Source organism: Macaca nemestrina, chromosome 15 (assembly GCF_043159975.1).
Source record: "Macaca nemestrina isolate mMacNem1 chromosome 15, mMacNem.hap1, whole genome shotgun sequence".
Classification (NCBI taxonomy): domain Eukaryota; kingdom Metazoa; phylum Chordata; class Mammalia; order Primates; family Cercopithecidae; genus Macaca; species Macaca nemestrina.
The window spans coordinates 58,939,234-58,960,235 of NC_092139.1; the positions used below are offsets into that span (position 1 = coordinate 58,939,234).

The 21,002-nt window shown below is 45.5% G+C and overlaps 1 protein-coding gene and 1 long non-coding RNA gene across 5 annotated transcripts in view; one reads left to right on the forward strand and one right to left on the reverse strand.

The window, feature by feature from the left end:
• Nucleotides 1-4,545: 4,545 nt before the first annotated feature.
• Nucleotides 4,546-6,063, reverse strand: LOC139358528 (uncharacterized). 2 transcript variants are annotated; one of them, XR_011613648.1, is made up of 3 exons: nt 5,925-6,063; nt 5,427-5,652; nt 4,546-5,268 (listed from the first exon to the last, which is right to left on the reverse strand). It is a non-coding gene; the product is annotated as an uncharacterized lncRNA (long non-coding RNA). The 2 variants fall into 2 exon arrangements; XR_011613647.1 differs by having other exon boundaries at nt 5,843-5,977.
• Nucleotides 5,294-21,002, forward strand: part of LOC105486727 (GINS complex subunit 1) — a 48,966-nt gene continuing 33,257 nt past the window's right edge. The window contains exons 1-4 of one of the 3 annotated variants that reach the window (XR_011613646.1): nt 5,295-5,751; nt 12,015-12,079; nt 16,233-16,331; nt 17,882-17,972. Coding sequence is in view for 2 of the 3 variants with exons in the window: in XM_011749761.2 (XP_011748063.2) it covers nt 5,479-5,751; nt 12,015-12,079; nt 16,233-16,331; nt 17,882-17,972 (528 nt within the window). In the remaining variant the exon portion in view is untranslated. Of the gene's footprint in view, nt 5,752-12,014; nt 12,080-16,232; nt 16,332-17,881; nt 17,973-21,002 lie in introns of all 3 variants that reach the window. The other 2 variants (XM_011749761.2, XM_071079756.1) reach the window with 2 other exon arrangements.

The window sequence follows — 21,002 nt, forward strand, 5'->3', positions numbered from 1 at the left end:
GCCTGGGTGACACAGCGCAAGACTCCGTCTCAAAAAAAAAAAAAAAAAAAAAAAAGACAGGAGACAAAAGAGTATATTTGGAAGAAGGGGTCGGGGGCACGTTGCCTCTAGTGGACAAGGGCCCTGAGCTTTACACAGCCCTCCATATTTATTTATTTATTTATTTATTTATTTATTTATTTATTTTGAGACGGAGTCTCGCTCTGTCGCCCAGGCTGGAGTGCAGTGGCTGGATCTCAGCTCACTGCAAGCTCTGCTTCCCGGGTTTACGCCATTCTCCTGCCTCAGCCTCCCGAGTAGCTGGGACTATAGGCGCCCGCCACCTCGCCCGGCTAGTTTTTTGTATTTTTAGTAGAGACAGGGTTTCACCATGTTAGCCAGGATGGTCTCGATCTCCTGACCTTGTGATCCGCCCATCTCGGCCTCCCAAAGTGCTGGGATTACAGGCTTGAGCCACCGCGCCCGGCCAAGCCCTCCATATTTATTAGGCAAAACAGATAGCAATAAATGGTGGTGGTGGGGGGTGATTGTTGGGTAATAGTCAGCTGTTTGGTTCACAGCAGCCTTGCCAGGCTGTATCCTTTGAACAATAGGCAATAGATTTCTCAGTAGATAACTTCAAGGAGTCCGGTGCCAGGGAGTGAAGCTCTCAGCAAACCTTTTGGTGGCAGGCACAGTGTGAGTTTGCTCACATCCTGCATTCGTGATAAACAGTTTGCTGTTTGATCATATAGCCTCCAGTGGAATGCTGAGTTGGTCACAATCCCTTTGGCCTTTTCAGCTCCCAACATCTGACCTGAACACTGGCCTCTCCTATCATCTCCCTGCTCCAGCATCACTGCCTCTTTGCTAGTCCTCACCCAACCTTCCTGGGGCCTTTGCAGTTTGATTCCTCTGCCTGGAATTCCCTGCCTTGCCTAAGGCCCACAATCACTTGGGTTATTTTCTCTCTATTCAGGTCTGTGCCTTCTCTGAACACTTGAACTCAAAACCCTGACTCTTTCACCTTCACTCTGTTCACCTTCCTTGGGTTATTCTTAGTGCTTTATCACCAATATATTTCTTATCAGTGTATCTGTATGTTGCCGTTTTCCCACACTGGAATGTAGACTCTGTAGAAAGGACTTTGTTTACTGCTTTATTTTCAGTATCTAGGTCAATGCCAGGCTAATACTAGTGTAAACCAAAAATAAAATCCCAAACCCTCCATCCCCTGCTGACTGGATGGACCCCTTCTGGGCCAAAGGGACCCCAGAGAAACCTGAAAACCAAACCAAACCAAACCAAAAAAAAAACCAGAATTATTGGCTATGGACAAGAAGCAAAGTGGAACACACCTTGTTGTACCCCCTCCCTTTTGGAGTGTAGTCACAACTGGCCAGCATTAACATTAAAATAAAGATCCTAAGACTCACAAACACACTCTTTGTGGCAGTAAGGTCTAAACTCCAACCTGACTGATACAGCATCACATGACAGATAGCAGACTCTGAAGGAAATCAAGATGTTTTACCCCAAAATATATTTCTTTGAAATATTTTGAAATGGCCCTGGAAAGCCATCTTTTGTGTGTGGAATTTGTGTAAAGAATCTCCATTAATGCAGCCAGGTCTTTCCTGAATCTAGGAGAGGTTAAACAAGAGTTTAACATACCTTTTAAGATCCGAAAACAGACATTTACCATCAATTCTCTCAGAAGGCTGCTGCCTATGAGGCTTCATCCATATAACAAGAACCTTGGTCTCCACAACCTTTCCCTTAACGCAGTAATTTCCTTCTGTTGACAGTCTTTAGACAAAACTTGACTCTTTAAACCAATTGCTAATCAGAAAATCTGTAAACTCCCTGCTTCAAGATATCCCACCTCTTTAGGCTAAACAAAAGTATACCTTCCATGTGTTGATTTATGATTTTACCTATAATTCCTGTCTCCCTAAAACACATAAAACCAACCTGTAACCTGTAACTGCACTGCCTCACGCACGCTTTCTCAGGACCTCTTGAGGCTGTTCATGGGCCATGGTCACTCATTGGCTCAGAATAAATCTCTTTAACTATTTTAGAGTTTGGGTTTAACTTCAACACTAGGCATTTCATAAATATTTGCAGAAGGTATAACTGAATCATCTCAACTCCTTAGAGGTGGTTCCACTGTTCTCATTCTACTGGTAAGGAAGTGAGTCTTGGGGTCATTAAGGAACTTTGCCTCTGGGCAGAAATTAAAAAGGCATATGGCCGAGGAGGGTAGTGCATGCTGGTCCTTGATTCAGTCCTGCAGCATGGTCCAATCTAGAGTTGTGTATTTGAGAAAAACACCTGGATAAACTATTCCTTACTGTAGAGATGAAATTGAAATTGCCCAAGGGGTTCTCCTTGTCCACTGCCCAGACAGAACTGATCTATCAGGACGGGGGAGTCGTAATAGAGACAAAGTTTTTTGGTTTTTTTTTTTTTTTTTTTTTTTTGAGACAGTCTTGCTCTGTCACCCAGGCCGGAGTGCAATGGCACAATCTCAGCTCATGGCAACCTCCTCCTCCTGTGTTTGAGATTCTCCTGCCTCAGCCTCCTGAGTAGCTGGGATTACAGGTATGTGCCACCATGCCCAGCTAATTTTTTTTTTTTTTTTTTTTTTTTTGAGACGGAGTCTCTGTTGCCCAGGATGGAATGCAGTGGGGTGATCTCGGCCCACTGCAACCTCCACCTCCCGGGTTCAAGCGATTCTCCTGCCTCAGCCTCCTGAGTAGCTGGGATTACAGGTGTGTGCCGCCACGCTCAGCTAATTTTTTTGCATTTTTAGTAGAGACGGGGTTTGGCTGTGTTGGCCAGGCTGGTTTTGAACTTCTGACCTCAGATGATCCACCCACCTTGGCCTCCCAAAGTGCTGGGATTACAGGCATGAGCCACCATGCCTGGCCAGGCTACTTTTTGTATTTTTAGTAGAGATGGGGCTTCACCATGTTGGCCAGACTCGTCTCAAACTCCTGACCTCAGGTGATCCACCCGCCTCAGTCTCCCAACGTGCTGGGATTACAGGCGTGAGTCACTGGGCCTGGCTGAGAAAGAGTTTCATTCATGCAGACCCAGCTGTACAGGAGACTGGAGTTTTATTATCGCTCAAATCAGTCTCCTAGAAAACTCCAAGATAGGGATTTTAAAGGATAATGTAGTGGGTAGGGGATACAAAGTGAGGGGTGCTGATTGGTTGGATCAGAGATAAAATCATAGAGAGTCAAAGCGGCCCTCTTGGGCTGAGTCACTTCTTGGGTGGGGACCACAAGACCAGATCAGCCAGTTTATCGATCTGGGTGGTGCCAGCTGATCCCATCAAGTGCAGGGTCTGCAAAATATCTCAAGCACTGGTCTTAGGTTTAATAATAGTGATGTTATCCCTAGGAGCACTCGGGGAGGTTTCAGAATCTTGTAGCCTCCTGCTGCATGACTCCTAAATTTCTAGTCTTGTGGCTAATTTGTTACTCCTGCAAAGGCAATCTAGCCGGGCGCGGTGGCTCACGCCTGTAATCCCAGCACTTCGGGAGGCCGTGGCAGGCGGATCACGAGGTCAGGAGATCCAGACCATCCTGGCTGACACAGTGAAACCCCATCTCTACTAAAAATACAAAAAAATTAGCCAGGCGTAGTAGCAGGCGCCTGTAGTCCCAGCTACTCGGGAGGCTGAGGCAGGAGAATGGCGTGAACCTGGGAGGCGGAGCTCGCAGTGAGCCGAGATCGCGCCACTGCGCTCCTGCCTGGGCGGCAGAGCAAGACTCCGTCTCAAAAAAAAAAAAAAAAAAAAAAAAAAAAGCAATCTAGTCCCCAGGCAAGAAGGGGTTTTGCTTTGGTAAAGGGCTGTTACCTGTTTGTTTCAAAATTAAAGTATAAACTAAGTTTCTCCCCAAGTTAATTCGTCCTAAGCCCAGGAATGAACAAGGATGGCTTGGCGGTTAGAAGCAAGATGGAGCCAATTAGATCAGATCTCGTTCACTGTAATAATTTTCTCAATTATAATTTTTTCAAAGGCGGTTTCAAAAAGGCAATGTTTGCTGGGCGTGATGGCCCATGCGGTAATTCTAGCACTTTGAGAGGCCCAGGTGGATGGATCCGTTGAGCTCAGCAGTTGTAGACCAGACTGGCCAACATGGTGAAACCCCGTCTCCACTTAAAATGCAAAATAGCCAGGTGTGGTGGCCTGAGCCTGTAGTCCCAGCTACTCAGAGGGCTGAGAGGGGAAAATCATCTCGGCCCGGGAAGTGGAGGCTGCAGTGAGCTGAAATGCCGCCACTGCACTCCACCTGAGCAACGGAAGTTAAGACCCGGTCACCAAAAAAAAAAAAAAAAAAAAAAAAAGGCAATGTGGTTATTCAGCATAAGCCTGAGTAGGCCATTCCCATGCCCATTCCTCAGATGACATACTTACTGTATATTTGCAAAAGATCAACATAGTTTATAGGGTTAGCTAGAATTAATCCAAGATTGCTTGTTAGAAATTAACATTGCTTTTTGAAAAATTGCCTAATAAAACAATTCTTTTTTTTTTTTTTTTTTTTTTTTTTTTTTTTTTTTTGAGACGGAGTCTCACGCTGTTGCCCAGGCTGGAGTGCAGTGGCGCGATCTCGGCTCACTGCAAGCTCCGCCTCCTGGGTTCACGCCATTCTCCTGCCTCAGCCTCCTGAGTAGCTGGGACTACAGGCGCCCGCCACCGCGCCCGGCTAATTTTTTGTATTTTTAGTAGAGACGGGGTTTCACTGTGGTCTCGATCTCCTGACCTTGTGATCCGCCCACCTCGGCCTCCCAAAGTGCTGGGATTACAGGCTTGAGCATAAAACAATTCTTTAGCAGTGATTCCCATCTTCTATTCTATATGGTTAAGAAATATTCCATAACCATCTAGCCAAGAAAACGCCTAGTGAATTCGTGTTACTCTAAGGCAGATACTACAAATATTTTAAACGACTGCTTTAAAATCAAAGGGTGGTACTGTGGTGTCGGAAATGGAAAGCCTAAATGTCTAACCACTCAGGAGCTGTGTGACCTTGGGCAAGTTACCTAACTTCTGTTTCGTTATTAATCCCGGGTCTTAAAACACTTCGAGATAATCGTGGGAATGAAATACACACTGCAGTCCCTACCAGCACTAGGTACCCAATAAAAGATAGCTTTATTTTAATATCAAACAGAAAACCCACACTGAAAAACTGAAACGCTTGCGTCCTACCAATGCATACCAAGTTTTTGGGCCTTTCCTCTTAACCTCAAAGTGCCGCCTTCAACCTAAACGAGAATGAAAAGGAAATGAGAAGGAAGCTGCGGGGCGTGCATTTATTTCCAGCTCTGCTGCCTGTAGAGTCGCCCGGCCCGCCGCCTGAGAACTCGAAAAGCCCTCTCTGCTCAGCCGAGGGGTTCTCCCATCTCCCGGGCGCGGACCTCACCTTGGAAGGACCCCTCTCACTCCGCCCCTCCTGGAATGAGGCTGAGCGGCGGATGTCCCTTTTCGGGCGCCATAGGCCGCGTTCCTATTGGCTAGCTTTGTTTGGCGCCAAAGAGCGGAGGCGGAGGCGGAGGCGAGAGCCTGGCGCTGTAGGTCTTAGAACGAAAGGAGTCAGGCGGCCCAGAGCGCAGATACCGTTTTGGCGTGCCAGCTGGCAGTTGGCAAGGCTGCAAAAGCGGAAAGCGTCTGCCATGTTCTGCGAGAAAGCCATGGAACTGATCCGCGAGCTGCACCGCGCGCCGGAAGGGCAGCTGCCTGCCTTCAACGTGAGGGGCGGATAGACTCGGACGGGGCATGCCGGGGTTGGGCCCGGGGCTCTGGGGCGGGGCGGCCCCCCGGCAGGGTTTACTTTCGCACCTTGTTCCCCCCGAGGTCCGGAAAAATGTTGGGAAGCAGCAAAACAAAATTCGGGAGGAAAAAGCATTCGTGCTTACGCTACCCAGCGATTTGGTGAATTTCCTCATCTGAGCACGTTTTAGCATTTTTCCTTGGACAGATTTGTTCCGGACCCTTAAACAAAACGTTTACAGGTTGCTTGATAATTTAGCATATCTTGCCCACTCAGGCATTTAAGCGTGGTCAGGAAAAGCTAGGCCTCTGGAACCTGGCTGAGATTCTGGTTCTGTAGTGTGACTTTGGGGCAGTTACTCAAGCTTTCTGTGCTCTCTGTTTTCTCATACGCAAAAATGGGGATGGTGACGATAATAGTACCCAACGCGTGATGTAGTGGACGCAAAATGAGTGGCCCGTGTAAGGGTCTGTGCCTATGCCTTACATACAGTAAGGGCTGAGTCAGTGTTAGCTATTAATATTCTTGTTCTCCTGCTGCTACTATTAATATTATGATTATTTGTATTTTTCTACCGCTGCTACGCTAGGGAGAGTGCTAAGCACTTCATGTACATTATCTCCTGTCTTTCTGATAACCCTTTGAGGGCCCGGTGGCATGACTCCTGCCTGTAATCCCAGTACTTTGGGAGGCTGAGGCGGGAGGATCGCTTGGGGCCCAGGAGTTCAAAGCTGCAGTGAGCCATGATAGTGCCACTGCATTCCAGCTTGAGTGACAGAGGGAGACCCTGTCCCAAACAAAACAAAAATAACTTTTTGATGTTTAAACTATTGATTTCCACTTTTTTCAGCTATATATGCATAGGATTGGGGAGATTTAAGTATATTGCCTAAGGTGACACAGCAGGAAAGCTAGGATTTGAACCCTGGCACTCTGGCTCCAGAGCCTGCACTCTAAATTCTGTATTTCACTTCTGTCATAGAGCAGGCATTATATGGATATCAGGACACATTTTGCTGGAAGAGGGGCACAAAAACAGATAATAGAGTTCACCACAATAAGTGATACCAAGGAGGTGTAGCAAGGAGCACGAAGGAGAAACACCAGTATGAGCTGTGGTAGAGGAGGTGACATATGAGCCTTTCCATCCTCAAGGATGCGGTTACTGATCTGAGAAGGAAGTGAGGCATCCCAGCCAAAGGATGCTGCAGCACAAAGTCACGTGGTCACACTGGAGCAGGTGATCAATAGAATCTTTGGGGAGGCTAGGAAGGTGGTTCACAGCCTACATGAGTTTGTTGTTCACTCGTAAGGCATGCTGAGAGCTGGTAGAGGATTTTAGACAAGGAAGTGATAGGGTAATTTTTGTGTTTTGAAGATAACTGCGACAGCAATATGGGGAATGGATTGAAGAGAGGAAAGAATGGAACAGAGATGGCTACTGGGTGGCGGATAGAGCAGGTGAGAGAGAGGTGTGTGGTCTGAACTGTGTCAGGTCAGTGGCACTGAGATCAGTGTCTGGGTTTTAGAGGCATGAAGCAAACACGACTTGTAACTATTAGAGCAGGGGCTGAGATGGAGCCCATAATGAATGAGAGGGAGGAATCGGGATCTTGGAGGATCCTCAGGAAACTGGGTAAACGACATCAGAGTTCAGGAGATAGAGTGTGTTGGGAAAGGTAATGCGTTTTGTTTTGAACACTAAAGAGCACCTAGCCGGACAATTAGATTGTCTTACAAATCAAGAAACTGAGCCAACACAAATTATGGGTCCAGTTAAGGAACTCGTCTGAATTTACAGCATATTGGAGATAGAGCTTCAACTTGAACCCAGGTTTTCCAGTTTCCAGTCAATTGTTTTTTCAACTTCAGAACAGTTACCTCATTTAAAAAGTTAGAAGGCAGCAGTCTGCAGCTCAGTAGAGATGCTGGAATGCAGGAGCATGTAAGTGCTAAAATGTGGCTGGAGAAATAGGAACTTTAGAGGCCATCGTACATATCAGGACACGGGCCTAGAGAACAGAGAGACTGTGCCAGCAGCAGGTGCGGCCAAGCTGGATTTTGGACCTGACTCTGACACTTAGTTTAGCTCTGTTTTACTCAAATTTTAAGATAAATGTTGGGTTATCACTTTGTGGGGCTAGGGGCTGGTCTTAGAAGTTGTAGAATCAGGCCAGGCGCGGTGGCTCATGCCTGTAATCCCCCCACTTTGGGAGGGCAAATCACAAGGTCTGGAGATTGAGACTATCCCGGCTAACACGGTGAAACCCCGTATCTACTAAAAATACAAAAAATTAGCCGGGCGTGGTGGGACGTGCTTGTAGTCCCAGCTACTCGGAAGGCTGAGGCAGGAGAATCGCTTGAACCTGGGAGGCGGAGGTTGCAGTGAGCTGAGATCGGGTCACAGCACTCCAGCCTGGGCAACAGAGTGAGACTCTGCCTCAAAAAAAAAAAAAAGTTGTAGAATCACTCTTTTGTAGGTCTTAATTTGGTGGAGCACCTTTTGTCTCACTAGTGCCTTCCACTGACAAACCCACCTGATGATCTCAAGGTGATTCAGCAGCCTGGAACACTCAGTCAGCCTGCGGAGGCTGGCTTCCGACTCAGTGGCACAGAGGAAGGCTGACGGTGGGTCTGAGAGGCCCTAGGACCACACAGGCTTTTCTTTTTTTTACTGTTTTGAGATGGAGTTTCGCTCATGTGGCCCAGGCTGGAATGTGGCTCACTGCAACCTCTGCCTTCTGGGTTAAGCAATTCTCCTGCCTCAGCCTCCCTAGTAGCTGAGATTACAGGCGCCCGCCACCACACCCAGATAATTTTATGTATTTTTAGTAGAAACGGTTTCACTATGTTAGCCAGGCTGGTCTCGAACTCCTGACCTCAGGTGATCCACCCACCTCAGCCTCCCAGAGTTCTGGGATTACAGGTGTGAGCCACTGCACCTGGCTCAACACACAGGCTTTTCTTCAGGAATCACTCATGGTGAAGTGCTGTGTTCAGCAAATAGAAAAGCGATTACTCCCTTTCAATATGCAGAATTGATACTTTTTTTAAAAAGTGCATTTTTAGTAAAATTAGACCAAGCATGGTGGCTCATGACTGTAATCCCAGCCAGCACTTTGGGAGGCCAAGGTGGAAGGAACGCTTGAGCCCAGGAGTTCGAGACTATTCTGGGGCAACATAGTGAGACCCCATCTTCACAAAAAATAGAATTATCCGGTGTGGTGGCACAGATCTGTAGTCCCAGCAACTTAGGAGGCTGAGATGAGAGGATTGTATGACTCCAGGAAGTTGAAACTGCAGTCAGCTGTGGTCACGCTATTACACTCCAGCCTGGGTGACAGGCTTAATCCCTGTCTCAAAAAGGAAAAGGTAAAAAAATTACCTTGGGCTCATGTAGAAGTCATGCTTGCATTTTTCACCAGGAATTACATCTTTTGAGCAGAGTTGAGTAGTTGATTTTGGAATTGTGCCATTTATATATACCACAGCATTTTTGCCAACGCATATATTTTGGCTCTAAAAATAGATTGCGAAAAAGAGATGGGATTGCTTCTCTTTGGATTGTTGGCAGACCTATTGGGCAACGTTTAATCATTTCAGGCTGGACACGGTGACTCCCGCCTGTAATCCCAGCACTTTGGGAGACCATGGCAGGCGGATCACTTGAGGTCAGGAGTTTGAGAGCGGCGTGGCCAACGTAGCGAAACCCTGTCTCTACCAAAAAAAAAAAATTACAAAAATTAGCCAGGCATGGTGGCTTACACTTGTAATCCCAGCACTTTGGGAAGCTGAGGTGGGTGGATTGCCTGAGGTCAGGAGTTCAAGACCAGCCTGGTGAACATGGTGAAACACTGTCTCTACTAAAAATACAAAAATTAGCTGGACGTGGTGGTGGGCGCCTATAATCCCAGCTACTTGAGAGGCTAAGGCAGGAGAATCATCGCTTGAACCTGGGAGACGGAGGTTGCAGTGAGCCAAGATTGCACCATTGTACCCCAGCCTGGGTGACAAGAACAAAACTCTGTCTCTCAAAAAAAAAAAAAAAAAAATTAGCCGGGCATTGGTAGTGCACACCTGTAGTCCCAGCTACTCGGGAGGCTGAGGCAGGAGAATCACTTAAACCTGGGAGGCAGAGGTTGCAGTGAACTGAGATCACACCACCGCACTCCAGCCTGGGCCACAGAGTGAGACTCCATCTCAACAACAACAACAAAACAACAACAAGAAAAATCAGAATTCTAATGTTTTATTTTTCCAAGGGAAAATTTGCCCCAAACTGGATATTAGAAAAACTCTTATGGCCAGTTTTTGCAGTGCAAACCAAAACCACTATTCCTTTTTCTTTTTTTGGTATTAACCTTTTAAGATCACTTTTTAAGCTGGGCCCGGTGGCTCATCCTTATAATCCCAGCACTTTGAGAGGCTGAGGCGGGTGGATCACCTGAGGTCAGGAGTTCGAGACTAGCCTGACCAATATAGTGAAACCCCGTCTCTACTAAAAATACAAAAAATTAGCCAGGCGTGGTGGTGGGTGCCTGTAATCCCAACTACTCGGGAGGCTGAGACAGGAGAATCTCTTGAACCCAGGAGGCAGAGGTTGCAGTGAGCCGAGATTGTACCATTGCACTCCAGCCCAGGCAACAGTGTGAGATTCTGTCTCAAAAAAAAGACCATTTTTTAGTAAATTATGAATTATTTGCATTATTTTTCTTTATACCTCATGCTTCAGTAGGACAATTGATATGTTTGTTCCTCAATTTTATTGATGTATAATTTACATACAACAAAATGTGTATTTTAATAGATTTTTGAATTTTGACTAATATGTACATCTTTATAACCAGCACCCTGATCAAGATTTCTGTAATTATCAAAATATCTCATGTACCCCATAAATATATATACCTACTGTGTACCTACAAAAATAAAAAAATTAAAGAAGATTTCTGTAACTTTGACCCCCTTTTGTAGCTACCTCCCACCTATAGCCTTAGGCAACCATGAATTTGCTTTCTCTGACTATAGATGGCATTATTCTTTTTGGCAAACTTTTCCTGTAAAGAGCCAGATGGAATAATTTCATTTATACTCTTAAGTGAGGCTTCTCTTGCTCAGTATAATGTATTTCAGTTTATCCTCGTTGTGTACGTTGTCAGTAGTTCATTCTTTTTTTTTCTTTTTTTTGAGACGAAGTTTCGCTCTTGTTGCCCAGGCTGGAGTGCAATGGCATGATCTTGGCTCATTGCAACCTCTGCCTCCTGGGTTCAAGCGATTCTTCTGTCTCAGCCTCCCAAGTAGCTGGGATTACAGGCGCCTGCCACCACGCCTGGCTAATTTTTGTATATTTAATAGAGACGGAGTTTCACCATGTTGACCAGGCTGGTTTTGAACTTCTGACCTCAGGTGATCCGCCTGCCTCAGCCTCCCAAAGTGCTGGGATTACAGATAAGAGCCACCGCCCCTGGCCAATTCTTTTTATATTATTATTATTATTATTATTATTTTTACTAGAGATGGAGTCTTGCTCTGTCGTCCAGGCTGGAGTGTAGTGGCACAATCTTGGCTCACTGCAAGCTCCGATTCCCAGGTTCACACCATTCTCCTGCCTCAGCCTCCCAAGTAGCTAGAACTACAGATGCCCGCCACCACGCCCAGCTAATTTTTTGTATTTTTTAGTAGAGACAGGGTTTCACTGTGTTAGCCAGGGTGGTCTCTTGACCTCATGATCCCTCCGCCTTGGCCTCCCAAAGTGCTGGGATTACAGGCGTCAGCCACCGCACCCAGCCTTTTTATTATATTAGATATTTCAGATAAGTGGAAGGTTTATCCATCTATCAGTTGATGGACATTTGGGTTGTTTCTGCATTTTGACTGTTATGAATAATGCTGCAAAAAACGTGTGTTTTCTGTTTTCTTGAATATATATAAACTTAGGAGTAAAATTACTGGGTCATATGGTAATTCTGTGTGTAGCTTTTGAGGAACCGTCAAGTTTTTGCCCACAGGGCTATCGCATTTTACATTACCATTAGCAATGTACGAAGATTCCAGTTTCTCTGCATTTCCAGTTTCTCCGCATCTCACCAACATTTGTTATAACCATGCTAGTGGGGTGTGAAAGGATTATTGCTTTTTGCTAAAGTATATAAATAAAATACACAGTTCAGTATTGATAGAATATTGCCACAGAATTGGCGAGGAAATCAGTGGATTTCAATATCGGTTTATATGTTCTAGGAGGATGGACTCAGACAAGTTCTGGAGGAGATGAAAGCTTTGTATGAACAAAACCAGTCTGATGTGTAAGTTTCATAAGATTGATATTCTAAAACAATTTAATAATTAAGATGTTGAAATCGGCTGGGTGCGGTGGCTCACGCCTGTAATCCCAGCACTTTGGGAGGCTAAGGCGGGTGGATTACGAAGTCAGGAGTTTGAGATCAGCCTGGCCAACGTGGTGAAACCTCGTCTCTACTAAAAATACAAAAATTAACCTGGCATGGTGTTGGGCGCCTGTAATCCCAGCTACTCAGGAGGCTGAGGCAGAATTGTTTGAACCCGGGAGGCGGAGGTTGCAGTGAACCAAGATTGCACCACTTCACTCCAGCCTGGCAATAGGGCAAGACTGTGTCTCCAAAAAAAAGAAAAAGAAAAAAAGATGTTGAAATCAGATAACCTTGCATTAGTTTTTGGATGTGATTTTTAAAAATTGTCTGTAAAATTATCTGCTCTAGCTGTACAAATTAGCAGAAGTCTGAAGGAATTTGTGCTGATCACTGCTTAATAAATATCTGTTGTTTCTCTGATAGGAGTTGAAAGGAATTAGAGTGGACCTAAAATAAATGACATACCTAAAATAAAAAGTAAAAATAGGCCGGACACGGTGGCTCATGGCTATAAGTCCCAATGCTTTGGGAGGTAAGTCCCAATGCTTTGGGAGGCCAAGGCAAAAGGATCAGTTGAGGCCAGGAGTTGGAGACCAGCCTGGACATATAGCAGGACTCTGTCTCTATTTAAAGAAATAAAAATTAGCTGGGTGTGGTGACACACACCTGGAGTCTCAGCTACTCAGAGGGTAAGGTGGGAGGCTTGCTTGAGTGCAGGGGTGCTTGAGTGCTTTGAGGCTGCAGTGAGCTATGATCACGTTATGGCACCCTAGCCTGGGTGACAGAATGAGATCTCCATCTTTAAAAATAATAAATAAAAATTAAAACCTAACAAAGTGAAATACATGGTTCCCACTGTTTTTATTTTTATCAACAGATGCCTTAGTGAGTTTGTTAAAGGAAGAATAGGCAGTTTATAAATGGATATAAATAAGAGCAGCAATGATTTCTGATAGTTTGAGTGGAGTTCTCTGAGAACTAGCTATAAAAGTCTTCAGTGTAGTAGGTCCAGAGAGGTGACTAGATTTATTGACTCTTTAGAACTGAGCATGGTAGCTGGCACAGTAGAGAATTTGGGCTGTATGACAAACTTCATATGTTCCTGTGTGACACCAAAGGGAGTCAAGTACTAGATCAAAGTTGAAGTATTTAAGGTCTCAACTTAGAAGTCTGTCTGTGACATGAGGTTTCCTCTTTGGACTTGTTCGCTACAGTGTTTTTATCCGTTACTTGAATATAGAAATCAGTGTTATGGCTGGTAAGATTTGTAGGGCACATAAAATGATAGGAGCGTTTCCAACTCCTGTGTTTAAGGAGAGATACAGAAAAATCTTTACAGGTGGACTTAGGAAGTGAACCTCAACAGATCTGCAGTAAATATAAGGCAAATGTAAAGTCCTGAACTCAAGTCCCTAAGCCATTCATTGATTTACTCATGAATATGTACTAAACAAATATGTATCAATAAGTGGCTCTACTATTTCAGTGGTAAACAACAGTCAAGATGGCTGTCCCGGGCAGGTGGATCACCTGAGGTCAGGAGCTTGAGACCAGCCTGACCAACATGGTGAAACTCTGTCTCTACGAAAAATACAAAATTAGCTGTGCATGGTGGTGCATGCCTGTAATCCCAGCTACTCGGGAGGCTGAGGCAGGAGAATCGCTTGAACCCGGGAGGCAGAGGTTGTGGTGAGCTGAGATCGCGCCATTGCACTCCAGCTTGGGCAACAGTAGCGAAACTCCATCTCAAAAAAAAAAAAAAAGACAGATAGATATGAAATATAGATATGCCAAATTGGGATTCATGCAATGAAGGAAATCAGAAAAGAACAAGGAGAAAGAAAAACGAATAGAAGGTCTAGCTTAAATTGAGGGATCAGGGAACTTCTCTCCAAGGAGGAGACATTTCAGCTGAGGCTTGCAGGAGAGGCAGGCCTTACTTAGGGAGGCAGTAACTGTGGGCATAGAACATTCTAGGTGGAGAGAACAGCATATGCAAAAGCCCCTGAATCATGGAAGGGAATGGAGCACTCTAGAAACTGACACTTAAAGAAGACCTATGTGGCTGGAGTTTGGCAAGTGGCAAAGGGTGGCACCAGATGAGGTGTAAGTGTGGACAGGTGGTGGCGTGTTTGTGTCTTTTTTTTTTTTTTTTTTTTGAGACGGAGTCTCGCTGTGTCGCCCAGGCTGGAGTGCAGTGGCCGGATCTCAGCTCACTGCAAGCTCTGCCTCCCGGGTTTTTACACCATTCTCCTGCCTCAGCCTCCCGAGTAGCCGGGACTACAGGCGCCCGCCACCTCGCCCGGCTAGTTTTTTGTGTTTTTTTAGTAGAGACGGGGTTTCACTGTGTTAGCCAGGATGGTCTCGAACTCCTGACCTCGTGATCCGCCCGTCTCGGCCTCCCAAAGTGCTGGGATTACAGGCTTGAGCCACCGCGCCCGGCCAGTGTTTGTGTCTTAAAAGATCATCCTGGCCGGCGCGGTGGCTCACGCCTGTAATCCCAGCACTTTGGGAGGCCGAGGCGGGCAGATCACAAGGTCAGGAGATCGAGACCATGGTGAAACCCCGTCTCTACTAAAAAAATAGAAAAAAATTAGCTGGGCTGGGCGCGGTGGCTCAAGCCTGTAATCCCAGCACTTTGGGAGGCCGAGACGGGCGGATCACAAGGTCAGGAGATCGAGACCATCCTGGCTAACACAGCGAAACCCCGTCTCTACTAAAAACACAAAAAATTAGCTGGGCGAGGTGGCGGCGCCTGTGGTCCCAGCTACTCGGGAGGCTGAGGCAGGAGAATGGCGTGAACCCGGGAGGCGGAGCTTGCAGTGAGCTGAGATCTGGCCACTGCACTCCAGCCTGGGCGACAGAGCGAGACTCCGTCTCAAAAAAAAAAAAAAGAAAAAGAAAAAAATTAGCCGGGCGCAGTGGCGGGCGCCTGTAGTCCCAGCTACTCGGGAGGCTGAGGCAGGAGAATGGCGTGAACCTGGGAGGCGGAGCTTGCAGTGAGCTGAGATTGCGCCACTGCACTCCAGCCTGAGCGACAGAGCGAGACTCTGTCTCAAAAAAAAAAAAAAAAAAAAAAAAAAAGATCATCCTGGTTGCTGTGTGGAGGGGCTGAGAGGAGGGGGGAAGCTGGTCACCACGTTACTAGAGAGGTGACCCGGACTTGGTAGAAAGTGAGAAGGTTATAGATGTTTTGGAGGAGACCCTATAGACCTTGGTTCCGTAAGGGAATGATTTTCTTGTATTCTCTGTGTTTATGCCATTTGCAAATTCATGATCCAAAATACTGTCTTCCACCTTCCTGGTTTCATCAGACTTTCATAGGGTGGCAGAAGTATATAGAACAGCCCTAGAAGACATGACAAGATGGGACATGTATTTTGCCTGTATTATCAAGGCCTAGCACAGTGCCTGGCATAGAGGCAGGTACTACATGAATGAATTCTTTTTATATTCATCTGGTTGCTTAAAAACTCCAACGTAAATTCTTATTCATTCAAAAGTTATATGTACTTTTTATAGGGTAAAACCAAAATTTTCAGTGTGAAAAATACTGAAGTATAGTACGTACACATATTTGGAGATCAACAGATATTTGTTAGATGAGTGAAAGACCATTTTGACTCCATTTTAGCTCACTTTATTGTAATGAGGATTTGGAAGCTCCACTGGAAGGGAGGTACTATGTAGAATAACAACATAATGTAAGTCCATAACCTCATGTCCGTCGTGTTAGGTTTGTCTCTTATTTCAGCATGATAATGGAATCCCGAAAAGTGAACACAGTGTCTTTTAGAAAGAATAGAGATTAATCAGTGTGCAAAAATGCAAAGTACCAAATGCCTAAACAAAATGTATCTGATAGCATGATCTTAGGCAAGTTGTTTAGGTTTTGGCTTTTTAACGTATTAGTAAAAGCTCTGATGTACAAATAGTTATTATTTGCTTAGGTTAACTGCTAATCACAAATGGATTAAAAACAAGTATGTGACTCAGTTGTTAGTTGGCTTTGAAAATTTTACTTAGCCTGAAATTATGTTTTTTTTTTCTTTTTAAATGCTCCTATCAGGAATGAAGCGAAGTCAGGTGGACGAAGTGATTTGATACCAACTATCAAATTTCGACACTGTTCTCTGTTAAGAAATCGACGCTGCACTGTAGCATACCTGTAAGCTTCTCAGTTTTTGCTTGGGTGGCAGGATTTTCTGTGTGGCTTCCCAGTTGACCATCTCAAATGGGTAACATGAAATCTTAAGATTTTTCTCTCTTTATAAGCATTCTAAATTTTTCCTCTGTTTTTTCATTTTTTTAATTTTTTATTATGAAAAAACACTTATTTTTTTGTTTTGTTTTGTTTTGTTTTGTTTTTTTGAGTCGGAGTCTCGCTCTGTTGCCCAGGCTGGAGTGCAGTGGCGCGATCTCGGCTCACTGCAAGCTCCGCCTCCTGGGTTTACGCCATTCTCCTGCCTCAGCCTCCTGAGTAGCTGGGACTACAGGCGCCCGCCACCGCGCCCAGCTAATTTTTTGTATTTTTAGTAGAGACGGGGTTTCACCGTGGTCTCGATCTCCTGACCTTGTGATCCGCCCGCCTCGGCCTCCCAAAGTGCTGGGATTACAGGCGTGAGCCACCGTGCCCGGCCTGAAAAAACACTTTTAAAAGTAGGGAGAATAATACTATTATGAACCCAAGTGGAGCTATTGTAGGGTTTTAACAATTTTTATTATTTTGCCATATTTTCTTCATTGTGTTTCGCTTGTTGGTGCCACACTATTTAAGAGCATCATGGTCTTTCACTACTGAATATGGTAGCGATCTTACTATTTTTCTTCTTTGTCTTAGAAATAAGGACCTTTGGCCAGGCACAGTGGCTCATGCCTGTAATCCCAGTACTTTGGGAGGCCGAAGCGGGTGGATCACCTGGGGTCAGGAGTTCGAGACCAGCCTGGCCAACATGGTGAAACCTCGTCTCTACTGAAAGTACAAAAATTAGCCGGGCATGGTGGTAGGTGCCTCATCCCAGCTACTTGGTAGGCTGAGGCAGGAGAATCGCTTGAATCCAGGAGCCAGAGGTTGTAGTGAGAGGAGATCGTGCCATTGCACTCCAGCCTGGGTGACAAGAGCAAAACTCTATCTCAAAAAAAAAAAAAAAAGAGGGGGTGGGGAAGAAAGAAATAAGGACCTCAGGGACCTTTTTCCCAGGACTACTGTGCTGTTGTCACATGTGGAGGAGGGGACAGTGCCTTCAGGCTGACTCTCAGACTGTGCTCATGTTCCTCTTGTTGTCCCTAAGATGTCTTTTTAGAGCTGGTGTGTTTGCATCAGGGGCCAAATGAAGTCCACACATGATCCCTCTTTTATTCTTTTTTTTTTTTTTTTTTTTTTTTTTTTTTGAGACGGAGTCTCGCTCTGTCGCCCAGGCTGGAGTGCAGTGGCCGGATCTCAGCTCACTGCAAGCTCCGCCTCCCGGGTTTACGCCATTCTCCTGCCTCAGCCTCCCGAGTGGCCGGGACTACAGGCGCCCGCCACCTCGCCCGGCTAGTTTTTTGTATTTTTTAGTAGAGACGGGGTTTCACCGTGTTAGCCAGGATGGTCTCGAACTCCTGACCTCGTGATCCGCCCGTCTCGGCCTCCCAAAGTGCTGGGATTACAGGCTTGAGCCACCGCGCCCGGCCCCCTCTTTTATTCTTATGCCACCCAATACCTTCTTGATGTCCTAGGTATGATCGCTTGCTTCGGATCAGAGCACTCAGATGGGAATATGGTAGCATCTTGCCAAATGCATTACGATTTCACATGTCTGCTGAAGAAGTGAGTTAGCATTGTTCAAGTTTATAAATTTTGAAAATGCTGAAGTTCTGGCATTGTTCTATAATAGTGTTTATTGGTATTCCTCTTTCTGTTTTTAATGTCTGTTTTCCCCCAATTTTTGTCTGGTGTTTAGTATACAATGTGAGGGGAACTATGTGGTGTGGAGTAATTCTAAATGATATGTGGAAAATTCTATTATTACTTAACAAAATGGAGTCCTATGATGTTACTTATTAGTGATCCAATCAGTGGGATTAAAAAACTGGCATTATTATTTGGGGATATTCCATAAAATGTTTATGTGTATATATACTTTCCTAATGAAAATTCATATTTGCCTAGTCATTGAGGCAAAGAGCTAGCCCATTATTTAAGGACATAGGATTGGGCCGGGCACGGTGGCTCAAGCCTGTAATCCCAGCACTTTGGGAGGCCGAGACGGGCAGATCACGAGGTCAGGAGATTGAGACCATCCTGGCTAACACGGTGAAACCCTGTCTCTACTAAAAAATACAAAAAACTAGCCGGGGGAGGTGGCGGGCGCCTGTAGTCCCAGCTACTCGGGAGGCTGAGGCAGGAGAATGGCGTAAACCTGGGAGGCGGAGCTTGCAGTGAGCTGAGATCCGGCCACTGCACTCCAGCCTGGGTGACAGAGCGAGACTCCGTCTCAAAAAAAAAAAAAAAATGGACATAGGATTGGAGTCACGTGGGCTTAGGTTCAAATCCTGGCTCTCTTCTGTCTAATCTTGAGCAAGTCACTTGACCTGTTTCTGTGCCTAAATTTCCTTGTTACAGGATGAAGATCATATTACCTATCTGTTACAGGTTGCAATGACTTCTGACACTAACTACCTGTAGTTATTGTCAACTAAGGAAGCTCACACAAGCTTTGATGTCCAGAGTGTGTATTGGGGCTTTATTACATAGACATGATTGATTAAATCACTGGCCCTGTGATTGGGCTCAATCTTCATCCCTCTTCCCCTCCCTGGAGGTCAGACTGACATCAGGAGGCCCAAAGGCCCAATACTTTAATCACATGGTTGGTCTTTCTGGGGTGGCCAGTCCCAACTCTGAGTCATCTTGTTAGCACAGACTATCTAGGGGTTCACCCCAAGTCACCTGAGTAGCACATACTCTCAGGGCACATCATGAATAACAAGACACTCCTACTAGTTGAGGAAGTCCAATAATTTAGAAGCTACCTCCCAGGAATGAGGGAGAGAGGCCCACCAAATTCTTTATTCTACAACAGTGTTATTACAAGGCCTATCAGAGGGTTACTTCAGGTGATCCATGTGAAGCACAGCATAGCATGGCACTCAATAAATGTTTTGTTTTGTTTTGTTTTGTTTTTTTGAGACGGAGTCTCGCTCTGTCACCCAGGCTGGAGTGCAGTGGCCGGATCTCAGCTCACTGCAAGCTCCGCCTCCCGGGTTTACGCCATTCTCCTGCCTCAGCCTCCCGAGTAGCTGGGACTACAGGCGCCCGCCACCTCGCCCGGCTAGTTTTTTTGTATTTTTTAGTAGAGACGGGGTTTCACTGTGTTAGCCAGGATGGTCTCGATCTCCTGACCTTGTGATCCGCCTGTCTCGGCCTCCCAAAGTGCTGGGATTACAGGCTTGAGCCACCGCGCCCGGCCAATAAATGTTAACAGTTATTACATTACAGTTGCATAGGACAGAGCTTAAGAAAGCAAATATTCAGTGTAGCCGGGCGCGGTGGCTCAAGCCTGTAATCCCAGCACTTTGGGAGGCCGAGACAGGCGGATCACAAGGTCAGGAGATCGAGACCATCCTGGCTAACACGGTGAAACCCCGTCTCTACCAAAAAATACAAAAAACTAGCCGGGCGAGGTGGCGGCGCCTGTAGTCCCAGCTACTCGGGAGGCTGAGGCAGGAGAATGGCGTGAACCCGGAAGGCGGAGCTTGCAGTGAGCCGGATCTCGGCCACTGCACTCCAGCCCGGGCGGCAGAGCGAGACTCCGTCTCAAAAAAAAAAAAAAAAAAAAAAAGAAAGCAAATATTCAGTGTAGCAAACCACCATGGCACATGTATACCTATGTAACAAACCTGCATGTTCAGCACATGTATCCCAGAACTTAAAGTAAAAAAAAAAGCAAATATTCAATGTGTTTGTCATTAGATTCTGCACATTTTTGAGTGATCTATTTGTTGTCATAACTTCGTTTTCATTCTCTTCATTTTCTGCATAAATAAATGAGTAATCTCTACCTCAGATTTACCAGTAACTACAAAATTGGTAACATGTTAGTACCTCACTTTATGCTGTTTGTGTTCAAATCGACTTATATTAATTGAACTTTGGGGTACTTCCTATGTATTATGGTGAGATGAACAGAACACTATGTTGTTTCTCTAACGACAGTAGCTTTAATGATTTTTCTCATACAATATTTTAGATTAATTTTTTAATGTATTTTTTTGAGATGGAGTCTTGCTCTGTTGCCCAGGCTGGAGTGCAGTGGTGTGACCTCTGCTCCCTGCAACTCCGCCTCCTGGCTTCAAGCAGTTCTCCTGCCTCAGCCTGCCAAGTAGCAGTGATTACAGGTACTTGCCACCATGCCCAGCTAATTTTTGTATTTTAGTAGAGACAGGGTTTCACTATGTTGGCCAGGCTGGTGTCGAACTCCTGACCTCATTATCTGCCCCCCTCGGCCTCGCAAAGTGCTGGGATTACAGGTGTGAGCCACAGCGCCTGGTGATTAATATGTTTTTTATAGTTTTGTAAATGATTACAAGCTACATTTATTCAAGCACATCAATTAGATTTCATATTGGGCATTGTTTCTGTAAGGGTGGCAGTTTTCTGTGATGACTGAGTTCCCAAAGTCAGTTTCTATTTTAATGAAATAAAACAATGTTAACAGCAAATAAAATAATTTTTTTTTTTGAGATGGAGTCTTGCTCTGTTGCCCCGGCTGGAGTGCAGTGGCGTGATCTCAGCTCGCTGAAACCTATGCCTCCCGGGTTCAAGCGATTCTCCTGCCTCAGCCTCCCGAGTAGCTGG